Below are 23,507 nucleotides of genomic sequence, written 5' to 3' on the forward strand. Positions count from 1 at the left end.
AATAATACCTTATCCTACCCAGACCCTGTGCCCAAACATTTCACAATGCCTCAGTTCTCTGCCAAGTTTATTACTGCATACCTGCCAGGTGGTCTTGAACTTGTGCTCTCATGTTCTTTTTTCCAAACTAGGGGGTGGTACCTGGTGAAGGGCCCTGGACAATTCCCATCACAGGGTTTACAGCATGACAAATGAGCTGTTCAGGTCATACCCTCTCTAGCAGTCCTGGGTATGACCACTGACACCACCCACTGGAGCAGTGAGGCTGACTACTTCCCTAGCTGTTGGCTATCAGTTTTATTAAAGTTTATCCAGGATCTCCAAGGGGTGGCTCAGACCATCCTTAACATCTAGGACAAAATAGACTCACTGTCTGCTTTAGTGTTACAGCATCAGCAAGGATTAGATTTACTAATAACAAAGAGAGGTGGTCATTGTCTCTTCCTTCTTTGCTTCTAGGTCAATCTGTCAGGTATAGTAAAAGACAAGATCCAACAACTCCAGGTGGATCTCCAGAAATGCAAGAATCAGCTCAATGCATCTGGTCAGTGGATCATTCACGGTCCAATGTGGAATTGCATACCACTCTTCTTAACATCACCCTTCCTCCTCCGTTTCTTAATCCTACTAGTCACACTCTGCCTCATAAGCTTGTTGTCTAGAAATCAAAATATTTCTAACCAGACATTAATCAATTGCTATTACAGTATTTCTGGCCCCTAGCGACTTTACCCTGAAAATCCCTCTCCCCCAACACACAAGAAACTAAATAAACTCTGCCTTCTGATCAGTTCTCTGTTGTTTCTCACTCAAGCAGAGGCAGCCACCCTCCTGGGTTTTTTCTCTCCTACACAAATCTCTTGTATGAGGTTTGTTGTACAGTGTAACTTTGTGGCTCATAACTGCCAGGATACCTTTCCATCTGAGCAGTAATGCTTACACCTTAAAGATACAAATGACAAATGGACTGAGAAAGAAATCAGGAAGACAACACCCTTCACAGTAGCCACAAATAATATTAAATATCTTGGGTTAACTCTAACCAAGCAAGTGAAAGACCTGTGTGGTGTAAACTTCAAGTCTTTGAAAGAAATTAGGAAGATATCAGAAGATGGCAAGATCTCCTATGTTCACAGACAGATAGGATTAACATAGTAAAAATTGCTATCTTACCAAAAGCAATCTACATATTCAATGCAATTCCCATCAAAATTCCAACACAATTCTTTAAAAGATCTTCAAAGAGTAATACTCAATTTCATAGGGGGAAAAAACCCAAGATATCTAAAACAATTATACACAAAAAAAGAACTTCTGAATGTATCAGCATTCCTGATGTCAAGCTGTTCTACAGAGCTGTAGTAACAAAAACTGCATGGTATTGGCATAAAAACAGACACATTGCAAACACCTATGGATAACTGACTTTTGAAAAAGGAGCTAGAAATATATAAAGGAAAAAAAGGAGCATCTTCAACTAATAGTGCTGGTTAAACTGAATGTTGGTATGTAGAAAAATAGATTCCTATCTATCACCCTGCACAAAAGTCAAGTCCAAGTAGATCAAAGACCTCAGCATAAACCAGATACACTAAACCTGATAGAAAAGAAAGTAGGGAATAGCCTTAAACACATTGACACAGGAGACATACTTCCTGAACAGGATACCAGTAGCATTTTCACTAAGTGTTCCAGGCGACCCTGCTGGGACACCCCTTGGGGGAGGGGGTGAGAAGATGCAGCACCAGCAATTCAAGCACTGGGACTCAGTGAGTAGCAGAGCATGCTGCAGACTCATTTATTAAGGAAGCTGGGCCCGCCTTTATCCCCTCCCAAGGTCCCATTGGCTCAGTTGGCTGACTCTGGTGTGCTGCCCTTTCCTCAATGGTGTCTCTGGTCAGGTGTCACTTCATCAGCAGTTTCTGGGCATAGTGGCAGGCTTGGCTCCGGGAGGAAGTACCTACTGTGCAGGAGAAGATCATGCACGCTGGCCGGGGCAAGGCAAATGCAGCTTGGGTAGGCTAAGCAGTGGTTTCTCCTACAGCTAAGGTCAACAGGTAATAAATAGGACCTCATGAAATTAAAAAGCTTCTTAAGGCGAAGGATAGATATCATCAATTGGACAGACTGACAGCCTATATAATGGGAAAGTTGTTTTTTTTTTTTTTTTTTTTTTTTTTTTTTGGTTTTTTTTTTGTTTTGTTTTGTTTTGTTTTTTAACCAACTCCACATCTACCAGGGGACTAATATCCAAAATATATTTCAACATCCTTAGCCATCAGGGAAATGCAACTCAAAAGACTCTGAGATTTCATCTTAACAATTGTCAGAATGATGAAGATAAACACAAGTGACAGCTCATGCCTGGTGAGGATGAGGATGTGGAGCAAGGGGAACATTCCTCCACTGATGGTAGAGTGCAAACATATACAGTTACTATGGAAATCAATGTCCTTTTCTCAGAAAATTTGGACTTGATCTACCTCAAGACCTGGCTATTTACTCATAATAGCCAGAAACTAGAAACAACCTAGATGTCCCTCAACTGAAGAATGATAAAGAAAATGTGGTGTATTTAACAATGGAGTAATACTCAGCTATTAATGAGAATTGCATTATGAAATTTGCTGACAGGTGGATGGAACTTTAAAAAAAAACATCCTGAATGAAGTGGCCCACACACAGAAAGACAATCATGGTACATGCACCCACTTATAAGTGGATAGTAGTTGTAAATAAAAGATAATCATGCTCGGGACCACAAACTCAGAGAGGTTAGGTAACAAGAAGGCTTATGGGAGATGCAGGGATCTCCCTGGGAAGGAGAAATGAACAGATTTTTCAAGTGAACAGGAGGTGGGTGTATATTAGAATAGGAGGGATCAAGTGGGCAGAGAGGGAGGGAGAAAATATTGTGAGAAACGTCTGGAATTGGGAGGCATTTCAGGTGTTAGATGAAAACCTAGTCCAATGGAAATTTTGTGTAATGTAAGAGAGTAGTGCTAGCAAAGAGCCCCAGTAATGGAGGACGCAGAGCCTGAACCAACCATCTTCTGTAAACAAACAGGCAACCCAGCCACAAAGCCTTTGACCTGCCTGCACAGTGTTATGGGACCAGAGCCTAGCAGAATCTTCATCAAAGTGATCAGAGACTTCATCCAGCAATTGATGGGAGCAGATGTAGAGTCCCACAGCCAGACATTAGGCAGAGCTGGAGGAGTTCTGGGGAAGTCAGGGAGGAAGGGCTCAAGGAACCAGAGGGTTCAGAGACACCATGAGAACATGGTCTACAGAATCAACTGACCGGGCTCATGGGGGCTCCAGAGATCAAGGGGTCTATGGTTCTGACCTAGGTCCTCTGCATATGTGTTATGGCTGAGCGGCTTGCTGTTCATTTAGGTAACAGTGGGAGTGGGGGCTGTCTCTGACTCTTTTTTAATAAATCAATCCAATTTTTATTTATATTAAAAACAATCTTATTTTACATACTGATCTCAGTCCCCTCTCTCTCCATTCTCCTACTCCTCATCACCATCTCCCCTTCCTACCCCTCATCTACTCCTCAGAGAGGGTGAGGCCTCCCACGGGGGATCATCAATGTCTGCCACATCATTTGGGGCGTGACCAAGGCCATCCCCCCCATATCTAGGCTGAGAGAGTATCCCTCCATAGGGAATGGGCTCCAAAAAGCCAGTTCATGCACTAGGGATAAATACTGGTTCCACTGCCAGCAGCCCCATAGACTGCCCAAGCCTCCCAACTGACACCCACACTGAGGGATCCTATTTCTTTCTTACTCAGGTTTCCCAAGTTGTCAGTCTAGAGGCTTTAAGCTCCCACTTGCTCAGGTCAGCTGTTTCTATGGGTTTCCCCAACATTGTCTTGACCCCTTTGCTCATCACTCCTACCTCTCTACAACTGGATTCCAGGAGATTGGCTCAGTGTTTAGCTGTGAATATCTGATTCTGCTTCCATCAGCTACTGGACAAAGGCATTTAAGGTAGTTATCAATCTTATTATAGGGGGAAGACATTTAAGGTGGCCTCTCCACTATTGCTTAGATTCTTAGTTGGGGTCATCCTTATGGATTCCTGGGAATTTCCCTAGTGACAGATTTCTTGTCAACCCCATACTGGCTCCCTCTATCAGTGTATCACTTTTCTTGCTCTCCTTCTCTGTTCTTCCCCCAACTAGACTTTCCTGATCCCCCATGTTCTCCTCCCCCTCCCCTTCTCCTCTCCCCTTTCTCCTAGCTCTCTTCCTCCTCCCCACCCCCACTCCCAATTAACTCAGGAGATCTTTCCCTTTGCCCTTCTGTGGGGGACCATGTATGTCTCTCTTAGGGTCCTTCTTGTTTCCTAGCTTCTCTGGGGTTGTGGATTGTAGGCTGGTTATCCTTTGTTCTGTGTCTAATAACCACTTATTTCATTGCAAATTTCAAGATTTCATTGTTTTGTTTTCCCACTGAGTAGTACTCCACTGTATAAATGTACCACATTTTTTTTTTTTTTTTTTTTTTTTGCCATTCTTCAGTTGAGGGGCATCTAGGTTGCTTCCAGGTTCTGGCTATTAAAATAATACTGCTTTGAACATAGTGGAACAGATGTTCTTGTTGTATGAATGGGCATCCTTTGGGTATATGCCCAAGAGTGGAATTTCTGGGTCTTGAGGTAGATCAATACCCATTTTTCTGAGAAACAGCCATACTGACTTCCAAAGTAGCTGTACAAGTTTTCACTCCCACCAGCAATGGAGGAGTGTGCCCCTTACTCTACATCCTGTCCAGCATAAGCTTTCATTAGTGTTTTTGATTTTAGTCATTCCGACAGGTATAGGAGGAGGGTATCTCAGAGTTGTTTCGATTTGCATTTCCCTGATGACTAAGAATGTTGAGCATTTTCTCAAGTGTCTGTCAGCCATTTGAGATTCCTCTGTTGAGAATTCTCTACCCCTTTTTAAACTGGATTATTTGGTGTTTGGGTGTCTAGTTTCTTGAGTTCTTTGTATATTTTGAAGATCAGCCCCTCTGTCAGATGTAGGGTTGGTGAAGATCTTTTCCCATTCTGTAAGCTGTCATTTTGTCTTGTTGACTGTGTCCTTTACCTTAAAGAAGCGTCTCAGTTTCAGGAGGTCCCATTTCTTAATTGCCAATCTCAGTGTCTATGCTACTGGTGTTATGTTCAGGAAGCGGTCTCCTGTGCCACTATGTTCAAGGGTACTTCCCACTTTCTCTTTTAAGAGGTTCAGTGTGGCTAGATTTATGTGGAGATCTGTGATCCATTTGGACTTAAGTTTTGTGCATAGTGATAGATATGGATCTATCTGCAATCATCTACTTGTTAGCATCCAGTTATGCCAGCACCATTTGTTGAAGATGCTTTATTTTTTTTCCATTGTTTATTTTTTAGCTTCTTTGTCAAAAATGAGGTGTTCATAGGTGTGTGGATTAATATTAGGTTCTTCAATTTGATTCCTTTGGTCTGCCTGTCTGTCAATAACAAGCTGTTGTTGTTACTACAGCTCTATAGAAGAGATTGAAGTCAGAGGTGGCTCTGCCTTCAGATGTTCCTTTATTGTACAGGGTTGTTTTAGCTATCCTGGGTTTTTTGTTTGTTTGTTTGTTTTTGTTTTTGTTTTTCCATATGGAGTTGAGTATTGTTCTTTCCAGGTCTGTGAAGAATTGTGCTGGGATTTTGATGGGCATTGCATTGAATCTGTAGATTGCTTTTGGTAATATTGCCAGTTTTACTCTGTTGATCCTACCTATCCAAAAGCATGGGAGATCTTTCCATTTTCTGATATTTTCTTTAATTTCTTTCTTCCAAGACTTGAAGTTCTTGTCTCTTGTCATACAGGTCTTTCACTTGTTTGGTTAGAGTTACCCCAAGATATCTTATGTTGTTTATGTCTATTGTAAAGGATGATGTTTCTCTGATTTCTTTCTCAGCCAGTTTATCATCTATATATAGGAAGGCTATTGATTTTTTAAAATTAATATTGTAACCTGCCACTTTAATGAAGGTGTTTATCAACTGTAGGAGTTCCCTGATAGAAATTTTTGGGTCACTTATGTAAACTATCATATCAACTGCAAATAGTGAAAGTTTGATTTCTTCCTTTACAACGTGTATCCCCTGGATCTCATTTGGTTGTCTTATTGCTCTAGCTAGATATGGAAAGAGTGGGCAGCCTTTGTCTTGTTCCTGATTTTAGAGGAATCACATTGAGTTTCTCTCCATTTAGTATCATGTTGGCTATTGGCTTGCTGTATATTGCCTTTATTATATTTAGATTTTTTTCCTTTTATTCCTGATCTCTCCAAGACCTTTATCATGAAGGGGTGTTGTATTTTGTCTAAGCCTTTTCCAGCATATAATGACATGATCATGTTTTTGTTTGTTTATTTGTTTGTTTGTTTGGGGGGAGGTTTATTTTGTTTATTACATTGACAGATTTTCATATGTGGAACCTTCTCTGCATCTCTGGGAAGAAGTCTACTTGATCATGATGGATGATTTTTCTGATGTGTTTTTGGATTGGTTTGCCAATATATTGTTGAGTATTTTTTGCATCAATGTTCATGAGGGACATTGATCTATAATTCTCTTTCTTAGTTGTGTCTTTGTGTGGTTGGGTACCAAGGTAATTGTATTCTCATAAAAAGAGTTTGTCAATGACCCTTATGTTTCTATTGTGTGGAAAACTTTGAGGAGTATTGGTATTAGCTGGTCTTTGAATTTATGGGAGATTTCTGTACTGAAACCATCTGGCCTTGGTTTTCTCTTGGTTGGGAGACTTTTGATGACTGCCTCTATTTTATTAGTGGTTATAGGGCTATTTAAATTGTATAACTGTTCTTTATTTAATTTTGGTATGTGATATTTATCCTGAAAATTATCTATTTTCTTTAAAATTTCCAATTTTGTGGAGTACAATTTTTCAAAGTATGACCTGAGGATTTTCTGGATTTCCTCAATGTTCAGTGTCCTTTGTTATGACCCCCTTTTCATTTCTGATTTTGTTAATTTGGATATTCTCTCTGTGCCTTTTGGTTAGTTTGGATAAAGGTTTTCTATCTTCTTGATTTTCTTGGAGAACCAATTCTTTGTCTCATTAATTCCATGTATTGTTTTCTTTGTTTCCATTTTATTGATTTCAGCCCTCAATTTGATTATTTGCTGGTGTTTACTCATCCCGGGTGAGTTTGCTTCTTTTTGTTCTAGAGCTTTCAGGTGTGCTGCTAACTCACTATTGTGGGAATTCTCCAGTTTCTTTATGTAGGCACTTAGTACTATAAATTTACTCTTAGCACTTTTTTCAAACTGTCCCATAAGTTTGGGTATGTTGTGCATTCATTTTCATTCTTTAATTTTCTTTTTTTTTTATTTTTTCCATGACTCAGGGGTGATGCAATTGAGCATTGTTCAATTTCCATGAGTTTGTAGGTTCTATGCTGTTTGTGTAGTTATTGAATTCTAACTTTAAGCCATGGTGATCTGACAAGACATAGAGCATCACTCCAAATTTTTTCTTTTTATATCTGTTAAGGTTTGCTTTGTTGCCAAATCTGTGGTCAGTTTTAGAGAAGATTCCATGAGGTGCTGAGAAGAAGACATATTCTTTTGTGTTTTGATGGAATGTTCTATAGATATCTGTTACTTCTGATAATTCCTTTACTTCTCTGTTAAGTTTCTGACTGGTGGTCCTGTCCAATGGTAAGAATAGGGTGTTGAAATCTCCCACTCTTAGTGTGTGCAGTTTTATGAGTGATTTACATTTTAATGATGTTTCTTTTACAAATGTGGGTGCCTTTGTATTTGAGGCATAGATGTTCAGAAATGAGACTTCATTGATGGATTGTTTTCTGTGATGAATATGAAATGACCTTCTTCATCTCTTCTGATTAATTTTAGTTTTAAGTCTAATTTGTTAGTACTAGCATAGCTATACCAGCTTGTATCTTAGGTCCATTTTATTGGAAAATCTTTTCCCAGTTCTTTACTCTGAGGTAATATCTGTCTTTGAAATTGAGGTGTTTCTTGTATGAAATGGTTAACAGAATGGATATGAAGATAAGATCCATCCTTCTATTTCATACAAGAAATACTAAAAAGATATTAATGATCATTGATTGTTGATTCCTGTTATTTTTGGATTTGGTGGTGGTGGTGTTATTATGTGTGTTTTCCTATTTTGGGTTTTTGGTAATGTGGGATTATGTATTGCCTATGTTTTTGTGAGTATAGCTAACTTCCTTGGGTTGGAGTTTTCCTTCCAGTACTTCCTGCAGGGCTGGATTTGTGGATATGTATTGCTTAAATCTGGTTTTGTCATGTAATATCTTGCTTTCTCCATCTATTGTGACTGAAAGCTATGTAGTCTGGGCTGGCATCAGTGGTCTCTTAGTGTCTGTAGAACATCTATTCAAGACCTCTGGCTTTTAGAATTTCCATCAAGAAGTCAAATAATTCTGATAGGTCTGCCTTTAAATGTTATTTGGCCTTTTTTCTTTGCAACCTTAATATTCTTTCTTTATTCTGTATGTTTGGTGTTTTGGTTGTTATGTGGTGAGGGGACTATTTTTTTTTTTTTTTTTTTGGTCTAGTATACTTGATGTTCTGTAAGCTCATTCTGTTTTCATAGGCATGTCCTTCTGTAGGCTGGGAAAGTTTTCTTCTATGATTTTATTGAATATATTTTCTGTGCCTTTGAGCTGGACTTCTCCTTCTTTTATACCTGTTATTTCTAGGTTTGATCTTTTCATGGTATCCCAGATTTGCTGGATATTTTGTATTAAGAATTTATTGGATTTAACATTTTCTTTGGTTGATGAATCTATTTCCTCTCATATATCTTCAACACCTGAATTTTTCTCTTCTGTCTTTTGGTTATGCTAGCATCTGTAGTTCCTGGTTCTTTGCCCAGATTTTTCGTTTCCAGAATTGCTTCAATTTGTGTTTTCTTTACTGCCTCTATTTTCATTTCCAAGTCTTGAACTGTTTGAATTATTTCCTTCACCTGTTTGATTGTTTTCTTGGCTTTCCTTGCTTTCTTTAAGGGATTTGTTGATTTCTTGCATGGGGGGGGGTTCTTTTCCTCCATTTTAAAGGGAGTTTCTCATTTACTCTTTAAGAGCCTCTATCATCTTCAAAAAGTTATTTTTAAAGTCATTTTCTTCTGCTTCATCTGCATTGTGATGTTCAAATATTGCTGGTGTACAACCCCTAGGTGGGTGGTGTCACATTACTCTTTATGTTGTTGAGTGTGATTTTATAAGTCACCTGCCCATCTCTTCCTCCATTGGTTGAAATGGGACCTGTGGCTTAGGTGGTTGCTCTTCCTCTCCTGGTGGGGGCAGAGCCAAGGCTCCAATGGTGACAAATGAAGTGCTGGATGTTTTGGGGTGTGAAGAAGCTGCCACCAGTTCTCTGGGGCTTCTGAGGGCAGGAGTAGGGAGTGCAATATGCCCTGGGTAATTAGGGCCTAGGGCTTAGGGGTTTCCAGTGATGTTTGGGGGGTATTCACCTCTCCCAGTGGGGCAGGGCCAAGGCCTGCCTCTGACTCTTTTCTCTGCTTGTAGCACAGTTTTGCTGCTACTGGGTTGCCACATCCAGCCTTTTTATGATGGTCTATGCCTGGTCTTATTGTAGCATGTTGTGCCATATTTGACTGATGTCCCTGGTTGGATGATGGATGGGCCATGGGTCTTCAATAGAGAGGAGATGGTGAAGGGAGAGACTGGAGGAGGAGGGAGGAGGAACTGTGGTTGATATGTAGTATATGAGAGAAAAATAAATGAATAAATAAATAATTTTAGCTTATGTGGTAAGTCAGAACAAATCCCAGTATGGAGGGGAAGGTGAGCATGAAGATCCATTCATACCCAAGGAGCTATGAGCAATTGACAGCTCCTAGAAGGAGGTAAGTCAGGTTTTTTGTTTTTGTTTTTTGTTTGTTTCTTTTTAAAGACTGCTACTACTACTATGCCAAGCACACTCTGGTGGAAGGCCATACACCGAGAATACATGGAAAGTGAATATGTTCTTTTTGTTTTTGCTTTTAAGAGGACACAAAGTAGGGTAGATAGGGAAGAGGGATTGGATCTGGGAGAAGTTGGGTAGCGGTTGAATATGGTACAAAATTGTACAAAAATTTCAAAGAAGTAATAAAAGTAAAATAATTTTCAGGGCATACGTCAGCAAATAAAACTGAAGAAGTGAAAAAATTCTAGATGAAATGGACTGATGCACATATGAACATACAGAGTGGCATGCATAAGACCTCATAGGTTCAAGTCACAGGGTCCCAGTACCGAAAGGACCTGACATGGTTTCTATCCACAACAAAGAGGATAATTTATACCCACTGGCAAAGAGAAACCAGTTTTCTCCAAATGGGATCTTACTGCTTATATCAAGTGCACACCAAGAAGTATTTGGTCAACACAAAATGAAGTCTGTGTGTGTGTGAGAGAGAGAGAGAGAGAGAGAGAGAGAGAGAGAGAGAGAGAGAGAGAGAGAGAGAGAATTTTAGAATATTTGGAAGTAGACTTGAGGATGTGGCTTTGAAGCTGGGCTGAGACTCAGGAGAACTTGGGCCCCTCTCTTCTGCCAGAGTGAAATTTTACATTCTCCATTTGATTCTTGGTGATCTGGATTGTATACCAGGAGGGCTTCTGTAACCCTATTTAACTCTGTATTCTAATGGAACCCTCGGTGAGGACAGGTAAACTGAGACACCCTCGGGAATGTTTCTTTACCACGACTACTGATTTGCTCCATGCCCCCGTACTTAAGACCAGTCAGCTCCTAGGGACAGGACTAGATAAGTATCTTACTGTGTCTGTATAAATGCAAAGAGAGTTGAGACCTGAGATGTGGTGATATATTATTTATGATTTATTAAAGCTTGCCTGAAGATTCAGAAAGCAAAGTCAGCCACAAGCTATAGAGGTCAGTGGGTGGTGCATACACCTTTAATCCCAGGACTCATTCGAGGTATATAAAACAGGAGCAAGGCCTCAGAGAGGGAGCTCATTCTCAAGTCACATTGAAGTCAGTAGCAGGCATTCATTCTCCAGCCACACTGAGGATAGGAAGACATTCAGTCTCAGGATTCTCCAGCCACACCGAGGACAGGCAGCAGGAAGCAGGTGAGCCCATTCTGCCTGAGGTAGTGTGGTAAGAGCTAGTATCCTGCTACTTCACTCTTCTGTTGTTCAGCTTGACATTTGAACCCCAGTGTCAGATTTTGGGTCATTTATTTTTCATTTAACACTGAGATGGCTCGAGGTAAAGTGCTTGCTGCACAAATTTTGGGTCCTGAGTTATGTCCCCTAGCACCCACATAAAATCTTGAAATAGTGATGCCCCTCTGTAACCCCAAAGCTGAGAGGGCAGTAGATACAGGAGGGTCCCCCATCACTGATGGATGAGCTCCAGTTAGAGATCCTGTTCCCAAGATATGGTAAAGAGCAATAGAGAAAGATATTAACTGACAACTTCTGGCCTCCAGACACATGTGTTTAAGCAGCCCCAGACAGGAACACATGCATACATAAGCATGTACACACACTAAAAGAAAGAAAGGAATAAAAAGAAAATACAAGGCCTCCTTATTATTAAAAAATTTAAGACAATAATAATAAATCATTAAAACAAACTTAGGGTCTTTCTGAGTCAAAAAGGGTTGTGAGCCCATGAAGGCAGCCATGTTTAACAATGTTGGTGATATTTATTTTTCTCTCCCCACTCCATGATCTTTGACACCCCAGCATTCTCTCTGTGGTGGCAGATTCCCAAGTGGCTGCTTAAGGAAGGGAGAGTTCCTGATCGTTGTTCAGAATACATATATGAGTTAAATATCCAGTCCAATCACCTCATTTGAAAGATGCCTGAAGTACATCCCAAAGAGATGAAGTAGCTTTCTCAAGTTCACACTAGTTAGCCTAAGACTGGGCCAGAACTAAGAGTTCCCACTGGCCAGGATGAGGCTGGCTCACACACAGCCCCAGGGAGAAAGAACTCTTAGTTCTGGCCCAGTCTTAGGCTAACTAGTGTAGAATAAAAGTCCACACGATTTTGAGTCCAGGCTACATATGAAGAACCACTCATGTTTTATATGTAATTAATCAATTCAAAATATGGAGAAAAGCCAGGCAGTGGTGGCACATGCCTTTAATACCAGCACTCAGGAGGCAGAGGCAGGCAGATCTCTGTAAGTTCCAGGCCAGCCTGTTCTACAGAGTGAGTTCCAGGACAGTCAGAGCTACACAGAGAAAAATAAAAAGATATAGAGAAAAATTACAGTTCTGTACCCACACACAAATAAAATATTCTGAAAAGCAGTCATCAGTGCATAAGCCACATCACTTTATTTTAAATTTAAGGAAACCCTGCTTACAAAGCAATATGAGAACAATATTTATTTTCCTTTTAAATACCAGTTCATGTGTTCTTAAGGAACATAAAGCAAATGAAATCCTAACTAGCTTTTATGTTTTGGTCTTTGACAATACTGGAATATGCCAGTGTTCATGAAAGGATGGACCTGCCTGGCATTAGCATGATGGAGAGAGGAGTCTGATAACAGCTTTAGCTCTTCAGGGTTGCTCTGGGCTTCAAGAAGCTTGCTCATTCCTTCTTAAAGATACGCTTGGCTTCGACACCTTCATATTTGTAGGTCTGAAAGATGTTGACAAACATAAAGGTGTCATTAAGAGAAAATCCCAAATTAAGAAAAATAGTAATGTTAAAGGCTGTCCTATATTTTCTTATATTTTATAGAAGCACTTCATGAAGATATAGGATAGAACCATTAAAATTACATTTTTGTTTGTAGGTTTTATGTTTCTTGTTAAAATAGGAATTGGCATGTGTATATATGTAAACTTTCCTCAATAAATAGATGCCATATATATTTACAAGAAAGAAGTAACAGTTTACTTATTAAAGGTGCACACCAACAATGATAAAGTTCTTGTTCATAATAATTTTTGTCTTTAGAATATAGTTAGAAATATTTCTTACAACTTACCTGGATTAATTCACTACCAGAAATTTCTCGGATAGCAATCAGCTCCTTTCCATTGTCTACACGTTTGAATTGTCCAATAAGTTGATTTCCATCAAGGCTCCAGGTCCCCTGCATCACAATAATTAGGCAACATTTATTGTGGTCTTACATGTCTCTAACAAAATTCCCAGTTCACAGACACACATTGTCACTCAGTGACCCTGTGGACTATGTGGAGTAATATATTACCTCCATTTTACATGTATGGAGACCGTGCAATGACACAGCAACACCTCAGACATCAGAAAGAGGATTAGACATGAGCAGTGGGAGTCAAGGCTGTGCTGGGAACACTAAGCACCACTCAGCTGACCACTGCTATATACTGAGTGCAGACGAGAAGTGATTATCATTAGTGATAAAACATGCAGTGGGTATACTGTCATTGCAGGGCTGACAAGATGTCTCAGCTGGTGAGAGATCTTGCAACAGACGCATGAAGAACTGAATGAAATCCCCAGAATCTATGTAAAAAGCCAAGTGTGTTCACGTATGCCTACATGCTGTAGAGAGCAGAGATGGAGGATCCTGGGGCTTTATGGCCACCAGCCTACCTCCAGGTTCAGTGAGATGCTTTGTTTCAGGGGAATGAGACATGCAGCAGCGGACCAAGACACTTGATTTCCTCCTTTGAGCTCTCCATGTGCACCCACCACACACACACACACACACACACACACACACACTACAAATATACTTGACTAGAAAATCAATGAAACTAAAAATACTTTTTGAAAAATTATTTGAAAAGAGTGAGTTCCTAAAATTTTTTAATGCCCATTGAAAGAGACATTCTTAATGGCCTATAATGTATAGACCTTAACATTTGGCTACTCACCCACACATTAACTGTTTAATAAAGTTGTTATTTTTGAGATTAGATCTCACGTAGCCCAGGCTAACTTCAAACTTACCCTATGATCCTCCTGACTCCAGTTTCCAAGTCTGGGATTACAGGTATGTGTGACTATGCCCAGATTTTTTAGAGCGCTGGAAACACAAACCACGGTTTTCTACTTGCTACAGTCTACTGGTGCAGCAACATTTGTGGCTTCTCAGTTCACTGTCTAAGTACATTTATGAACACTTATTGTGTCTGAACATTATGAACATTAAGAGCTTACAGTCTCCCAGCAGGAAGAGTGGAAAACACAGAACTTTACATTTCCTTGTGTGGTGTTTTGAAAGAAAAAAGTCCCCATAGAGAGTGGCACCATTAGAAGGTGTGACTTTGTTGGAGTGGGTGTGGCCTTGTTGGAAGAAGTGTGTCAGGGTTAGGCTGGGCTTTGAGGTCTCCAGGCTCATACTATGCCCAGTAACACAGTTCATGTCCTGTCGCCTGCAGATCAAGATGCATTAATTCTCAGCTCCTTCTCCAGAGCCATGTCTGCCTGCATGCCACCATGTCTCACATGATGGTAATGGACTAAATGTCTGAATTGTAAACAACACAATTTTTACTTTATAAAAATTGCTGTGATCGTACTGTCTCTTCAGAGCAATAGAAACCATAACTAAGACACCTTGTGACTATTCCTATACTCAGTCCATCTAAGGGGATTATTTTAAATCTTATTGTTCAGTATAGTGTTTTTACAGATATCTATCACAATAAAATACTATATTTAAACATTTAATCAATGTGCATAATATAAAATATGGACACATTTTTTTTGGCCTCTTTAGTAAATGAATGACTTTAAATTAGCTGAACCATTCCATGAGATAAACCACTTTGTATTGGGGGGGAAAAATCAAGAATGTATTTTTTAAAAAATGTCTTACGTTGAGTTCTGTTCCATCTGCTAGACTATAGGTAAAGTTGACACCAAGTTCAAACACAATGTCAATGTTACGGAAGTTGCTTGATTCTTTGACTGTGAATTTATTTCCTTCTTGTTTGATGGTCAGTTTCAAATTGTCATGAGCTGCAAGCTTCCTTTTCACCACATTAATGCCTGCAAAACAAGAAATGGAAATGCAACGGAGAGCGTTTCCCTTTCTAAACTCTGTCTTAGTTACTCATGCTTGTTTTGTGGGTGGAGAAGAAAGAGCAAATAGTGTTGTGTGCACAGCCTCACTGGGATGCTTTCAGAGAAAGGGGAAGCTCTGGCAGACCCAGAGAACTGCTTCAAGCAGCTTTTCCAAACTAAGAAGATGTAAATGAAGCAGCAAACTGTAGCACCTCAGCCCTGGACCATTTTAACAAGATTGACAAACTTTGCTTCAGAGTTCAGTCACATTCCAGCAATGGCAAGTGGAATATTAAAAGGTATATTCATAGATTAAAGAAACACAAGTTCAATTCTGAATGTTTATTCATTTTCAACACTACTTTGCTTTCAAAATTGCATTTTTTAAATTCTGTTGTTGTTGTTGAAACAGGATCTTCATCTATAACCCAGGGAGGCTTCAAACTTGCCAGATAGCCTAGGCTAGCCTTTAATTCACAATCGTCCCATTTCACTCTCAAAGTGTTAAGATCACAGGCATATAGCACCGTGCTTTGCTTGCTTCATAGTTATATTTATATTTATGGCATTTCTGATTGGTTGCAAGCCAGAAAAATTAGAGATTTTATGATGAAAGTCATTATAACATGAATGTACAGATATTATAAACTTAAATTCAGAAACCCTAAATTATACGCCATATTTATGCAGGTTTTATTTTGGGAAATGACACACAATTTGTACCCAGTTTTGTAGTGGGTTGCCAGAATATTAGTAGACATTTATAATACAGTCAAATTATACATCCACAAAGACTACACAGCTTTCTGTGGTTATTCCTGAAGTTACATAAGTCAGAAAAGAGAATTTCATAGAATTTATTCAAGCAGAGTTTTGATAAAATTCTTTTCTTACCGTATTGAAAGATCCTTGCTTTTTTCCCCCAATAATCTAGTGATATTTTACCCTGGAAATTATCATAACTCACGCACACACAGGTCAGTTTTCAATTACATAAGCACAGTTAATAGGCAAGGGAAGAAAACACAGGGGCTCTAACACTTGCCCTGGAGAGATAAGATGTTCTTCCTAAATCAGAGAGTGTGAATATGGATTTCCTGGCCCTGTACAATCCACACCTGGAGACTTATACATCACCAGATGTTCCCTAAGGAACAGACAGGAGAAAGCAAACAATGAGTCTTACCCATTTTGTCCATGAACTTTTCATAGTTCTCATTCCGGTCTACTTTCCAAGTACCATCAAATGCCATGATCTCAGTTGTGTGTGCCTCTGGGAAAGCAGAGATTCGGTCCTATCCACAAGAGAGAATTTATTCTACTTCTTATCTTCAAACCAATTCATACTGTGATGTGGAAGTTTAAAGTTCAAGAGATTACCTAACTACTTTACATGCCATGCCCCTTTAGCTTCTCTTTCCATGCTTTCTTTGAATCTACATCTGTGATTCCTTTTGAAAAGTCAATTGCTCAGTTCTCCATCATGAATTTTATAAATGACACCATGTATTATTGTTGTAATGTCAAATTATAGCCTATGTGCTAAGGCCTACAAAGCAGCTTCCCAGGCAAAAAACTTACAGAGATTCATGAATTTAGAAGCCTATGGATGGTGGTGGCTGCTGAGGGAGAGTCACTGTCCTTTAAGGATGTGGCTAGTGGGTATCAATGCTCCAATAGATAGACCTACCTTCACGGGTATATGGGCAACCATTATTATAACAACTAAGGGAGGGTAATGGGATGGGGGCCATTAAGGGAGTGGGAGGGAGATGATGGTGGAATGTTATGATTGTATAAAAGTATGAAATTTACAAAGAATACATTTAAATGTTTTTAAAGAAGCCACAGGTTGGAGAGATTGCTCCATTGGTTATGAACACACGCTGTAGCTGGGTGGTAATGGTAACAACACCCCTTTAATCTCAGCACTCAGGAAGCAGAGGCAGATGGATCTGAATAATTTGAGGGCAATCTGATCTACAGTGAGTTCCCAGACAGCCAGGGCTGTGTAATGAGACTGTTGTCTCAAACAAACAAAGAAGCAATAGCAAAAAACCAACCAAACAAACAAACCAAAGACCACATACTACTCTTATTGAGGATGCATTTTGATTCCTAGCACCCACATAGGTTGACTCTCAACTGTGTGTCCAGTTCTAGGGCATCTTATGCCTTCTTCTGGATTCTGTGAGCCCCTTACTCATGCATACACAAACCCTCACACAGACACATAGACACACATAATTAAAAACACAATAAATATTTTTAAATAAATATCCTATCTTTATTACAAAAGTAAGGCCAATCTCTGGCCAGTGGACCAGAACTGTGTTATATCAAAAGAGAAGCCTGTGTTTTAGGAATGAACCAGCAAGTTTTAGTATTACAATCATAACACCCACTACCCTGTATGGTCTCAGATTATCCAACCTGCCTGAGGCTCAGTTTCCTCACATATGAAGACATAGTACCTCTCTATAGGGCATTTTTTTAAGCATTGTGCATAAGCACCCACTGGAACAACTGGTAGACATTAGGTACTTAATAAACCTAAGTTTCTGTCCTCATTGTCTGAGAAAGAAAGTTTCACACCAGTACCACTGTAGTAGGTGCACCTCAGGCCTTGATCCACTTTCTCATATTTTGGACGATGAGAAAGGTGGCTTTGTCTGTGGCCACCTTAAACTACTAAGAGGAGAAAAGGCTCAGTGGTAAAAGAGTACTGCTTGGATTCATTCACACACACTGTTCATAGAGGGCCATATTAAACTTGGTCTTCCATTTATCTACTTGAAAATCCCATTTTCACTGTATTGTAGCATCACTAAATGCCCACTCAATTTTACAACATTGTAGTTCTCTAGTTTTCCCTCCAGAAAGCTACTCAACTCTTATTATTTACTAGAGTCAATCTAGAAAATGAAAATTACACAAGACTGTGGGCAGCACAACCTTTACCTTAAAGATGTTTCCTCTTGGTAATAACTGAGTCGGCTAACTTAGTGTGGTCCTAGCCCGCTTAGCATCTTAGGATTTTGGGAAATGTGGAAATGCACCTGCAGATGCTGTGGGTACTATGGAATTCGGCTGTCCTTGCCTTGGCTCTGCAGTCCCCATCCCTCTGAGTGAGTGGTCTGGAAGAAGTGTCAGTTAGCAAAAGCTCCCGCTGATTCATACCCATGTGCCCAAAGGAAAGCAGAAAGCACATTTCCTCAGCACTGTTTATATCAACTGCTTATACAGCCCGTCTCCATTCCTCACTGCGTACTTCTCTACTGAGCCTACTCTGAACTGCCAAAGGTGAGTTTGATATCCCTCCTTGGTCGGGGGTGTAAAAGTCATAGTATAGTCCAAAAGACAAAGATTACATTTATGATAAAGGCCGAATATTATTATCGTGACATCCAGAGATGTCAGTAACAAGGGAAAGAGGACTGACCTTCAGCAGCTCACAGAAACCCCCTTCTCCCCATCAAATGATGGCAAAGAACATTTCTAGGTTATCCTTTTGAATATATCATAAAAGAGAAAGAGGGCATTGTAAGGCGTGGTATTTACCTCAGAATTTATGAATTCTGCTTTTTATCCTAAGCTGTTCAGCTTCTACATATCAAAGACTAACCAGATGTGAAAAAGGATTGGATTGGCATAAGAGTTTTAAGATTTCTATGTATCCCTAACAAGGAATGGGAACATCCTAAAGTTTGCCAGAAAACTACCAAATCCTGTGTTCATGAACTGTTAAGACTTGCCTGATTATGTTTCAGAGTTTGACATGATTGGTTGGCTTCCTTTTAGAGAGTATAGTTTTGACAGCATGCAGAGAGTGTGTAAATATAATGGAAAGTAAGCTTTCCTGGTTCTTAATAACAAAAGAGTGATGTGGAAGAGCTCATCATACTTGTTATTCACAAATTGTCAGCCCCCCCTTTTTTTCCTATTCTGTTTTTCTGAAACAGGGTTTTGCTTTGCAGCTCAAGCAGACCTTGTACTCCTTGAGATCCTCTTGCCTCCATCTCCCAAGGCATGGAATTCCAGGCATGTCCACCAAGTTGAATGATTATGCCTGAGGAAGCATGATTCCTCCATGGTGTGTGTGTGTGTGTGTGTGTGTGTGTGTGTGTGTGTGTGTGTGTGTGTGTGTGTAAACCTCTAATATCTTCCAGCCTGTCTCAGCATTGTTATCTACCATCTTGTCTCATCCATCCTGGCTATCTACCATCTAGCACTATCCAGAGTCATCAGCTATCTACCCCTATCTACTTTTATCTGCCTCCTATTACTGAAAACCCTGGTGTGCCATCGTCTTGAGTGACCTCAAAGTCCATATGGATAAGCCACATCTCTGTGGCCTTACCCTCCCTAAACTCCTGGCAATCACGATCCATCTTTACTTCATTGGTTTAAGTCCCAATGCTGTGTCCTGTGGTGTGTCATCACCCTGGCACACTTTTCAGACCACTACACCACAGCCACAGCTTCCGGTCCTCTCAGTTCCTTTGCTTTTCCCACAGTATCAGCTCTTGGTCTTTCAAGAGAAATTCTGTTTTGTTTTCTATTAAAGGTATTTTCATTTTCTCTATCAAAGGTAATTATATATATTTTTTCTAACAAAGGTAATGAGTCCAGACAGGACTCATATTTCCCGAGCCTTCCTCTTCCCCTGTGTAACCTACTGAGATGCATTGTGAAGTCAAGCTCTCTCCAGTGGGATGAAATGGAGTCATCGTCCAGATCAGGGATAAAATATGGCAATCATCTTAGCCCTTTGTGCTTGCCAGCCAGGTTTGGGCTCTGGCACACCATTTTTACAAACATAATTGCCCTGGCAAGTCACTTTCGCTTTGATTAATTTGTTCATGCGTTCCTTCCCGTGAAGGAGAAGTCAGTCAGCTGTTGTCCTTCAAGCTAGAGCCCCTTCTTGGTTTATCTTTATCTCTATCCTAAGCAGTATCCTCTTGCCAATAAAAACAAAGCAAAACAAAAACTCTCATGCTTTTTCTGATGGTGGGATGCTATTACACATTTATATTTCCCAGTCCCACCCACATCGTGTGCCTGCTTGGCAGACTTCTGTGTAGATTTCTGCATTTATAACAGGGTCTGTGCCGTTAGTCATTTTATAGCCTTACCCTTGTCCTCAGCAGATGGCCACAGGAGGAATAAACCACCTTGCAATTCCCCCTTAACTTTATGCCTTCTCAGTTTTAAAGCTACTCATTATTTGTCTTTCAATTCTTTCACCCATTTGTGTTCAAAACTGTATCCATTTCCATTCAGAGGGCAGAATTCCCATGTTTGATCATATAATGTGTTACCTCATCATGAACTATTATACACTGCCATCTTCTATATGACAAGGTCCTGTTTCCCCCACATAATATTCTGACTTCTCACCTGCCTTGCAGCTTAACTGAGGAGTTCCTATCTGCAGGATCACCCAAGAAATTTAATTGACGATAGATGACTCAGAAACTGTCTATATGACAGGATGCTACAAGGGCCTTTGGCTCCTTGTGAAGTGAGGTAGGGCTACATACTGAGTTCAGGCCAACAAGGACATAGTGAGACCTTATCTCAAAATAAAACAAGCAAAAAAATCACTATAACAACATTTTCTTGTCTTTAGAAATTCCTTTATTTGTGTGTGTATGGGTGTGTGTGGTGTGTGATTTGTTGCATATGTGTGATATATGTACATATTAGTGTTTATGTGCTTACAGAGGTTGTCGATGAATGACTTTGTTCAGTAAGTTTTTTCATCCTTTAATTTTTGGTCCAAGAACTCTCAATGAACTTAAAGCTCACTGGTTTGGCTAGATTGGATGCCAAGCAGTTTCTTGCTTAGCTTTTTATATAAGTTCTGGTGATCTGAACTAGGTTCCTATGCTTACATGGCTAGCAACTTACAGACTGAGCATCTACAGAACCTCCACTTTATTTATATTTTTAAATAATAAAATTACAGGCTAATGAGCAACCAATGCAGGTAATTTAGAAAATATAAAAATATTTGGGGAGCTCGCTGGGGTGTAAGCCAGTCAAACATTATTATAACCTTACTGGAAAATGAAGACTAAACATCGATGATAGAAATGAGACTGAATAAAGCTAAGCACAAGGGGCAGTGCCCTAGCTTGTTGTCCTGGGTACCAGTGGATGCTGCTTATGCCTGGAAACTATGGATCTCCTACAGCATCTGGGGTAAACTACTCCCTTGGTTTAACTTCTTATGCTCATGGCAGGTCAACCTTTGGATTAGTCGGTCAGAGATAGAAATTTGCTCCCACTATCTCTACCCTTTCTGTCAGTATTTGCCTCTTTAATCCTTTTTCTGCTAGGAGAGCAGATTTAAATGGACCTTATTTAAATGGAAAAAAAAAACTTTCCTTACTAATTTAAATTGTCCTTTCACTGTTTATTAACCCATCCCATAACTATAAGGTGGACAAACAAAATTTATAACAAAATTTATGAAGTTTAATTGGAATGCTAATCAATGTTTTCTTTACTCTTTCTTGTATTGTGTGTACACATATGTGTATTTCATGTGTACATGGGTGTGTGCACATTTGTGTATGTGTGAATGTAAACACAGGTGTGCCATAATACCTGTTTTGAAGTCAAAGGAAAACCTTAGGTAAGATCCTCACCTTTCAACTTGTTTAAGAGAGTCTCTTGCTCTGCAGCTGTATATCAGGCTAGATGACCATGAGCATCCCCGCGTTCCCCTGTCACCATCTTCCATTCTACCATAGGAGTGGTGGGATTCCACACGTATGCTACTGTGCTTGACTTTGTTTGGTTCTGGGGACTTGAACTCATCTCCTCATATTTACAAGGCAAGCTCTTTCTTTACACACTGAGCTATCTCCCCAGTGTCTAATTTTCTTCTTCGTCTTTCACTAAGAAGTTTTTGTTTTCAGTTAAAATGTTCAATCTAAATCAATCTTGTCCATACATTTTGTGTATGAAGGAGAAAAAAGACAATCAATCTTTAAATGATAGTGACTGATCTGTTTCATAGTTAAATAAGGATTAATAGTGAGCTAGAACTGAAACACTCAGGTAGGAAGCACTGAACACAAGCCCGTATGTAAGCTAAAGAGAGTGATGGTTTGTCAGAACACGGTCCAAGAAAGGAGCTGTGTGGGGAGAATTCTGAGAGCCTGTGAGAAAACTCCAAGTAAACAAGACAAAAGTCTTGTGACTTCTATTTCCCCATTACATGGGGTGTTCTTGGAATGTGCTTCCGTGCCCTTCCCAGGTGTAGTAAACAGGAATGGGTTTATTTAAGATTACCAGTCATCTACTATTATTACTTGGATGATGTTTTCAAGCATGGGTTGCCCTCATGACTCTATACATCATAAACTCATGCAACCTTGTCCTTCAGACTGCATACAGCCAAAACTCAACAAATACAATATACAAAAACCCATACCAATGTAAAATATTTGAGACTAGTACTTGCTTTTTTAGTTTAAAAGTAAATTCAATAATCTACCCTTTTATTTGATCAGTTCTGTATCCCCCCCATTTTTAGAACAAGATCCTAGAATCTTATCTCCTTTGTTCAATTTCCTCCCTGACCAAGAACAACTTGTAACCAATCTCCCTAAATGCCAATAAACATACATAACCCACCAAACGACCAGTAACCACTCACCCCAACTTTTAAAAAATTGGATGTCGTGTTCTTTTTTAAAAACTTATTTTATGTACATTGATATAAAAGTGTCAGATCCCTTAGATCTGGAGTTACAGACAGTTGTGAGTTCTGGGAATTGAACCAGGGTCCTCTGGAAGAGCAGTCAGCAATCTTAACCACTGAGCCATTGCTCCAGCCCTAGACATCATATTCTTAAAATTACTTCCTGTTGTCTGGAGTGTAGGCATTTTTAGGGGACCTGAGGAAATTGAGACAATGATCAAGTCCTGGGAGACCTAGCTGTTGTCCAATTTCAGTGTGGTAGAAATGTGCAGGGCTCATCTGAGGTCCTGGCTGGAATAGTCTATGAGGCTGGACCATCTTAGCTGACTACTGTGAAATTGTCCTGAGCAGTTTGTAGTTCAAAGCTGACCTTTGGGTGGTGTTTGTCATTTTAGGGTCAGTGACTTCAAAGATCACTGTTAGGAATAGTCACCATTCAGAGCAGAAAACTTAAACATTTTAAAGATCATATATAACAAATCTCAGAGAAGTTAAAGGACCACAATCTATTAAATAGGTCCGGGTACACAAGCTTAATTCCTAGTTACCTGCTTCCGACTCAAGCCCCAAATCACATACAGGGAGCTAAACGAAGCCTACTTCTAGAATTAGTTAGTACCCTATATATATACTATCAGTACTCCATTTGTCTATTAGTATTATGACAGAAAGTTTAAATATATATATAATAATCTTATAAAATAAGACATTTATACCTTAAGAAGAGTTTTAAAGAGTCAAAG

The 23,507-nt window shown here is 39.6% G+C and overlaps 1 protein-coding gene across 1 annotated transcript in view; it reads right to left on the bottom strand.

Annotated features, from left to right (window-relative positions):
• LOC127222997 (fatty acid-binding protein, intestinal) overlaps positions 1 to 16,300 on the bottom strand; it is a 31,234-nt gene extending 14,934 nt beyond the window's left edge. Inside the window, exons 1-4 of the mRNA XM_051185474.1 lie at positions 16,234 to 16,300; positions 14,860 to 15,032; positions 13,036 to 13,143; positions 12,550 to 12,683 (exon numbers count right to left, since the gene is read on the bottom strand). Of these exons, the coding sequence (XP_051041431.1) occupies positions 12,633 to 12,683; positions 13,036 to 13,143; positions 14,860 to 15,032; positions 16,234 to 16,300 (399 nt within the window). The 3' untranslated portion in view covers positions 12,550 to 12,632. The remainder of the gene's footprint in view (positions 1 to 12,549; positions 12,684 to 13,035; positions 13,144 to 14,859; positions 15,033 to 16,233) is intronic.
• Positions 16,301 to 23,507: the final 7,207 nt, after the last annotated feature.

This window comes from Phodopus roborovskii, unplaced genomic scaffold (assembly GCF_943737965.1).
Source record: "Phodopus roborovskii unplaced genomic scaffold, PHOROB, whole genome shotgun sequence".
In the NCBI taxonomy this organism is placed as follows: domain Eukaryota; kingdom Metazoa; phylum Chordata; class Mammalia; order Rodentia; family Cricetidae; genus Phodopus; species Phodopus roborovskii.